Source organism: Amphimedon queenslandica, unplaced genomic scaffold (genome assembly GCF_000090795.2).
Source record: "Amphimedon queenslandica unplaced genomic scaffold, v1.1 AMPQUscaffold_11714, whole genome shotgun sequence".
NCBI classification, from domain to species: domain Eukaryota; kingdom Metazoa; phylum Porifera; class Demospongiae; order Haplosclerida; family Niphatidae; genus Amphimedon; species Amphimedon queenslandica.
Genome location: NW_003548044.1, coordinates 4,210 through 11,457, shown reverse-complemented (window position 1 = coordinate 11,457; position 7,248 = coordinate 4,210). Strand labels below are relative to the sequence as shown.

At 31.5% G+C, this 7,248-nt stretch overlaps 2 protein-coding genes across 2 annotated transcripts; both read left to right on the top strand.

Annotated features, from left to right (window-relative positions):
- On the top strand, positions 1-2,898 carry LOC109589000 (uncharacterized). Its single transcript, XM_020005122.1, has 13 exons — positions 1-38; positions 86-187; positions 234-641; positions 691-945; positions 996-1,088; positions 1,131-1,274; positions 1,326-1,521; positions 1,567-1,664; positions 1,719-1,868; positions 1,917-2,091; positions 2,364-2,461; positions 2,515-2,662; positions 2,726-2,898. Exons 3-13 carry the CDS (start codon positions 621-623, stop codon positions 2,896-2,898), a joined length of 1,551 nt encoding a protein of 516 aa, XP_019860681.1. The 5' UTR covers positions 1-38; positions 86-187; positions 234-620.
- A 284-nt stretch (positions 2,899-3,182) lies between these two features.
- On the top strand, positions 3,183-6,417 carry LOC109588999 (uncharacterized). The gene is made up of 13 exons (XM_020005121.1): positions 3,183-3,258; positions 3,302-3,526; positions 3,573-3,629; positions 3,689-3,757; positions 3,817-3,918; positions 4,003-4,119; positions 4,172-4,279; positions 4,597-4,767; positions 4,816-4,878; positions 4,929-5,023; positions 5,076-5,228; positions 5,559-5,784; positions 6,029-6,417. Exons 2-13 carry the CDS (start codon positions 3,313-3,315, stop codon positions 6,415-6,417), a joined length of 1,764 nt encoding a protein of 587 aa, XP_019860680.1. The 5' UTR covers positions 3,183-3,258; positions 3,302-3,312.
- The last annotated feature ends 831 nt before the right edge of the window (positions 6,418-7,248 follow it).

The following is a 7,248-nucleotide window of genomic DNA, read 5'->3' as shown; positions in this document are numbered from 1 at the left end:
AGACAGAGCCATAGCAGAAGAAATCAAGAAAAACCATAGTTAGTCTTTTTTATGATGAATGAATGAGTTTTACAAGTACCTATAGGTCCTCACGATACTGATGTTCATGATGCTGATGATTCCAGTGCTGAAATTGGAAATACAACTGGGACACTTGATAGCTCTAATTCTGGTATCATTGAACCAGGTAAGTAAATTTTTTGGAACTTGAATGTACTTTGTCATTTTTATAGTCATTGCCATTAATGATTATAATATGGAAATGGAGTATTTTGCTATGAATCAAAAGTTATCTAAAGTATTAACTTTTGCAATCAAAGATATATTCAAAAAGCAATCTTTGGATGATACAAAGGTGTATTTGGCAGGAATTCATCGAAAAAATCCAGAAATGATCAAAAAGATCAAGGAAACAGCTGATAAAGTTGATCTAATGGCCTTGCTTAGGAGCTACTTTTCTTTGTCAAATGTTTCTGCATTGAAAGAATTTGTTAAAGATTTGAGCATTGACCATAATTCACAAGAATTAGAAGATCTCCTGAAGAGACGAAATACCTTTTATGAGAATATTTTAGCAAAAGATTTCGCAAAAAAAGGCTATTGAAGTTGCAGATCATAAAATGTGCAAGACTGATTTGATTGTTAGTTACTGTCTGAGATATACTGTATTTGCTATTTATTTTTCATTAGATTACTTTTAAGGTTTCATGGAATCAAGATACAACAACATTAAAAGAGTTTGAGGATTTTCTTTCAACAGCATTTCAGATTCATGAAATATACATAAGATTAAGAGTTGTGCGCCAAAGTCTTCTGACCTTTGTATGTTCTATACCAAACTGGCTCCTGGAAGAAATAACAGAATATGTGAATAAAAGGAAAGATCACTTAATATCTAAAGGAGTTGTTGAAGTAACCATTGATGGTGCTGTCATTTTTAATGTGGTATGTAAAATACAACCTTTTTATAGACTAATTTAGATTTTAAAATTAAGGAAGGAGGTTATGCAGCTCTAGTTTTCTATGAACCAAATGATACGATGACATTTACTGCTGTACTTTCTAATCAGTTACCTGCTTTATTGAAGGTAAGAAATAAGCTTATTAAGCCTTATGTATTTGTAATGCAGTTTATTGAAGAACATCATCCCTTTGCTGAAGTTGATCTGATTCATTATTTTCGTTTCAAATCTTTACATGGTTTCATTGAGTTGAACCTTTTTGAAAAGCCGCCAACAGGATGGACTGTTAAACCATTTGTTAAACCTTGCAGAGTAAGCAATGTACATAATATGTAACTTATTTACTGTTAATGTACAATGTAGTTGTATCAAGATGATATTGATAAATTTAATGGTATTGATGATTCTGTTCCTTCATGTTGCCTGATGTCAATTTGTGGATTGTTTGATCCTAAAACCAAGCCTGTTCTACACTACCCTGTATTTTTAAATGGCATAGAATGTCCTGTGATACTGTCTATTCATAGGGTAGTAAAATCTACCATTCCTACATCATCAAGTATGAAAATTTTGCATACATGCATTTACTGTTGTTGATCCTCAGCTATATCTTATACTGGAATTGTTTACTATGAGAGAAAAGAAGAAGATAAGTATTTGGTGGCATTTGTAGTTGCAAAGAACTTACAAAGCCTTGTTAAGGTAAGAAAGCTGTACATCACTATGTTTTTATTGCTATGTTTCTTAATAATGCAGTATATTGAAGATCAATGCCCATTAGCTAAGATTGTTAAACTTGTGAATTTTGACTTCAACTCAAGTCTTGGTTATATTAAGCTTAACTTTAGTTTTACTTCAGAAGAGAAATCATTCACTCAGTGGACTGCTGAACCTGAATCATGCAAAGTAATTTTAGCTCTTTCTTCTTTGGTAATTTGATCATATTTTTTACAGTTGTATCAAAGTGATGTTGACAATTTTGATGATGCCTTAGATTATCCTCCATCTTGCCTGATATCATTTTATGGATCACCTGATGCTGCACAGTTTTTACAGTACTCTTTATCACTTGAGGGCTTGGCTGATAATGTCACTTTATCTATTGATTTTACACTAAATCAATTATCAGGTTACATCATTTTGTCTATTGTTATATAATGAATACCGTATAGCTGGAAATATTTGCTGAAATTTAATTTTGCTGTTTGCTGTTCATCATAAAAATGCACAATTTAATTTTGCAAAGCAATTTTGTTAATGGGTATATCGACAGTTCACACTTATACCAGCAAAATTAAATTCTGCATGCATTAAACTCTGTTCTATTAACACAAAATTGCAAATTATAAGTCCAGACCCATGAACCTTTCTAGCTATATGGTATGTGTTTTTGTTATACAGATGAAGTTTCATATATTGGATTGGTATATTATGAATGGAAATTAACAGAATACTTGATGACATTTATTGCAGGGAAAAAAGGGACTAAACTAATTCAAGTATAAGTATATGTACATGTAGTATAATGCTTATTATTATTTATTTCTTACAGTATGTTGAAGAGTATCATCCGCTAGCAGAGATTGATCAAATTTTTACTTTTTCTTTCAGTTCACCTCATGGTTTTATTGAGCTTGTATTTGATATTTCACAGGATGATTCTTGTGAAGGATGGACTGTACAACCATTTGTTAAACCATGTACATAAGCAGTATATCTACCTATTTTGTTTATTGCATTTTTATCTTAGCTGTATCAAAAAGACATTGACAGGTTTGATGACTTTAAATGTCCTATTCCTCCATGCTGCCTGATATCAGTCCATGGATCACCTGGTGCTGTTCCTATGTTACATTATTCCATACCATTAAAAGGTGTAGCTACCAATGCTGCAATATGTATTAATCGAAGCCTTCAGCTAGAAAGTAATAATTGAAATCATTAAATCTTTGCTCAAAGTATATTGTGTAGAAGCTGTGGTAAAACTTATAGATCAGTTACATAGTTTAGAAGTTACTTTGAAAGAAGGTATAATAAAAAATAAAGAACATTAATTTTATCATGTGTTGTAACAAAAAATAGAGGTGCTTAAAAAAGATGGAGAGATTGCTGCATCAAAAAAGAAATTGTATGATTCACTTGAGAAACAGTCAGTAATAGCTAAAGGTAACTAAAAGCTTCAGTTTTAGCAATTATTTTAACAATGCAGAAAAGCAAGATCTCTCAGAAAGAGTGCTGGCACTGATAAAAGAACAAGGATTGCCCAAGCAACCAGAATCACTAAAGTTATTAGACTGTATGCATGTTTTTTTGTATAGTATGTTTTACCACTGTTGTAGATAATGTATCAATGCTAGAGATTGTTCTTCAGCCTATGGAAGATCTTTGGTTTCAGTTGGGACATCAGTTAAAAGTTGAGGCATCTTTATTAAGTGATATACAAGAAACAAACGATGCAAAGGAACAGATGAGATCGTTATTGCAATATTGTTCTGACAAAGGAGTGACAATGATGCAGTTGGAAGAAGCACTAGAAGCACTGGACCAAAAAAGCTTAATACCTGGTGTGTATAACTTATTTGATTTAATGTGTTTCACTTTGTTCTGAAGCTTTGCAGGAATTTTCAAAAGAACATTTCACTGAAAGCAACAAAAAACTAGAGCTTGGTGAGTAGACATTATCAAACTGAGTGTCCTGAGTAGCTCATTTGATCTTCTATAAATAGAACTTAAAGAAACTAAAGTTGCTCTTGATGCATGTAAGTTTAAACAACAGGAACAAGAGGCTGTTGAAGGTGATTTCATTGATTTTATGTAACTTGTAATCAATGAAATAATATTTCTTATGCAACAGAAATGCTTAAAGCAGAATTGAAATTAAAGGATGAGGGCATATCTAAATTAGTTAAAGAAAAATCTCAGTTATCACAAATGATCAATGAACTTAAGCAGGATGGTAAATGGCAAATTTCATTTTGATTGTGGCTGGATTTTCATTGCAATCATTGATATAATAATATTTATTTTTGCTATTGTACAGGAATAAAAAAACAACAAGCTTTTGTGGAACAATTGGATAAAATCACATCTGAGTTTGTTAAGGAAAAATCTCAGCTATTGGAAATGATCAATGAACTTAAAGATGAAAACCAAATAGGTAAATGTATCATAACTTTTAATTTATATACTTTGTTATCAATTATGTGCAGTAGTCAAAAAGCATGTGGCTGAATTGATTTTAAAAGAGAAGACCATATCTGAGTTTGCTAAAGAAAAATCTCAGTTATTGGAAATGATCAATGAACTTAAGCAAATTGGTAAATACTGGGATTGCTCAACATGTACAACTGATATAGTTCCTTTTTTCTGCAACAATAGTCAGCGGTTGCATCAGTCTAGTCTGGCTGGTCCAGACCCTCGCCAGACTAGCATCTGTCATCAGTTACTATATCATATTCCTCTTTGCGTTTCTAAAATTGAATTATCCTCATTTGTAAATTGTTCTTCAATCATATCAGGGTATTATTAGAAATCCTGCAACTACTGCAGGTTTGCATAGCAGCTAAGAGTGATCAAATTTCATGACCTTTCTCGAACTGAAAGAGTTATCATGAATTATCTTTTTTATATGCAGAAATGACAAAGCAACAGGGTTTTGTGGAGCAGACCACTTTAAAAGACAAGAGCATATCTCAGTTAGTTGAGGAAAAGTCTCAGCTATTGGAAATGATCAGTAAGCTTCAAGATAAAAATAGTACAGAAATTGAAAAGCAACAAAGTCGTGTGGAACAAATACAAGAAACTCGTTAGTTTATTGTATACAGTTTTTGCCAGTAGTTGCAATGATCTGTAGAACTTTCCTATGATGAACCTCTTGAAAGCAGACTAGAATCCATTAAGCAGTCAGAATTAGAAGGTTTGTTTAAATTGAGATGTATAATACCAATTTTATTTATATGATAATAGCTATTTCATATGCTGGTCTGATTTATTATGAGGAAAGGGGTATAGAAAATTTAGTGACATTTACTGCAGCCAGAAGTTTGATTAATCTACCGGAAGTAGGTTTGATGTGTTCATTAAATTCTAATTTTTACTAAATTTTAAATATAGTTTGTGAAAAGGCGCCGTCCTTATGCTGAAATGGGACAGTGTGTTTACTTTCACATCAGATATGATTATGAATATATTGAATTAATATTTGATGCTCCACAGGATGAACCATTTACTGGATGGACTATTAAACCTCACATGAAACCTTGCAGAGTAAGTTGAAACAGCAGTTAACGTTTTAAAATTAAAGTGTGTTAATTAGCTGAGTTGAGTACCATATATTTAAATGGCCATGCATGGCTTCATACACTATGAGCTATATGCTATCCAGCTGTTTTAGTATTGTAAAATGATTGGAATACTTGTAGATTAGACTTGTGAGGGCATTAGTTAATTGAGATATTAAAGTCTGATTTATTTATTCATTTGATTAGTCTCATTATCTCTATAATTATTCAATTCTGTTCTATTCTCTACTCTTGTTTTATTAGCTTCAGCTATTTTACTTACTAGAAAAAAGTAATCATATATATTTTTATATAGTTGTATCGTCAAGATATCGATAATTTTGACGAATTTGAATATCCTCTTCCTCCATCTTGTCTTATTTCAGTCTACGCATCGACATCACCTGATACTGTCCCTACACTACACTACTCCATACAACTGGAAGGTGTGGTTGATCCTGTTGCATTATGTATTAATAGAGCACTAAAGCCATTAGCTTTCTCTTCAACTATAGCTAGTTCAATGGCTTCATCATCAGCAGGTGATCATTAGTCATTTATACATAACATATTATTACTTGCATTGCTAATACAAGCAATTATAGTGATTTGACTTTAATGATGCTAAGATATTTTATATTTATGCATTGCATGGTAATATTTGTATAGGTTATATGCACTCCCAGTGCATATAAATTTGCCATTAGATTAGCTGTTTCATTACTACACTATGAAACTAATAAATATAGAGAAATAATTTATTATTATGATAATTCTTGTATATAGTTACTGGTACTCATAATGTTAAGGATGTCAAGAAAAAGCTCAAGAAAGTTTTGATTGATCATCAGTCATCCTTACGTACATTATTTCAAGATAATCCTGCTAAGCTAGCTGATGAGCTCTTTCAGGCTGATATAATTACATATGAAGTATACCAAGACGCAACTTTTGATTCAATGATGGGTAGCTTTTATTCTTCAATGAGTGTATTAAACACTAAGTATGAGTTAGAAGAGCATTGTTCGATTTTTTTAAAAGCTTTGTTTAATGCTCAAAAGTTATTGGAATATAAATCAAAACTTGGTCTTGATGATGATCATAATGCAACTCCTCGTATGATACAACATGACTGGATTAAGGCAGTAGGAAATGAACTCAATTTGAACCATTAATTATTATTTTTAGTTACTTTTTCATTTTTTGTCATAAAAGATAATTTTAGACAAGACATTCAATTTGATTCTTTCAAAAGCAATGCTCTGATATTAAAAATAGAATCTTTTGTATTTTTTAGTATTCTTTATTATGTTTTGTCTGATAACAATATGAGGTGAAATACTTATCAGTTCATTGGCACCCAAATGACCCAATTGAAATACTTGTATTCATAAATAAAATTACACATTCAATCACAGCGATCATGAATAATAATAATAATAATAATAGGAGGGACTATATTAGTATGTTCAAGTGTCAATTTAAAAAAAGATTAAATAAAATAAGACGCACACAGAGGATACATGTATACAACAACACAACATTATTATAATGTACACTTCCTAATACAACATACACTCATAACAATAATTAAAAGGTGTCTATGGGATATAAAAACTAATACAATAATAAAGAGGGAGAGAGAGGAATTGAGTGATAGGGCAGTAATGCATGTAGAGCAATGTTACAAGCTCTCCTCCTTTTTTCTCTCTCAGTCTCCCCTCTTCTCATTGTTGCTATGCAGTGCTCTGCTGGACATAGTTAACTGGAAATACTCCTTCTTTGTGTCTGTTACCCAATATATAGCCTCTCTGTAAAGGGAAATAAAAAGGGAAAGGATTAATGGAGTTATAGGTACACATATGTGCATGTAATGTCATGAATGTAATAGCAAAAAAGATTTACAAAGTGTACAATACATGCATGTATTGTACACTTTGCATATCATGAATGCAGCAAAAAAAGAGTTGCTCATGATAGTAAAGTGAGAAAGAGGAGAGAGAGTA

Excerpts from the sequence above, each read along its gene's own strand:
- LOC109589000 (XM_020005122.1), top strand. The coding sequence starts at position 621 with ATGTGCAAGACTGATTTGATT. Across the intron at positions 1,665-1,718 it reads ACTTACAAAGCCTTGTTAAG|TATATTGAAGATCAATGCCC; the intron begins GTAAGAAAGCTG and ends TTAATAATGCAG. Across the intron at positions 1,869-1,916 it reads CTGAACCTGAATCATGCAAA|TTGTATCAAAGTGATGTTGA; the intron begins GTAATTTTAGCT and ends TATTTTTTACAG.
- LOC109588999 (XM_020005121.1), top strand. The coding sequence starts at position 3,313 with ATGCTAGAGATTGTTCTTCAGCCTATGGAAGATCTTTGGTTTCAGTTG. Across the intron at positions 3,919-4,002 it reads CAATGAACTTAAGCAGGATG|GAATAAAAAAACAACAAGCT; the intron begins GTAAATGGCAAA and ends GCTATTGTACAG. Across the intron at positions 5,024-5,075 it reads GTTTGATTAATCTACCGGAA|TTTGTGAAAAGGCGCCGTCC; the intron begins GTAGGTTTGATG and ends TTTTAAATATAG.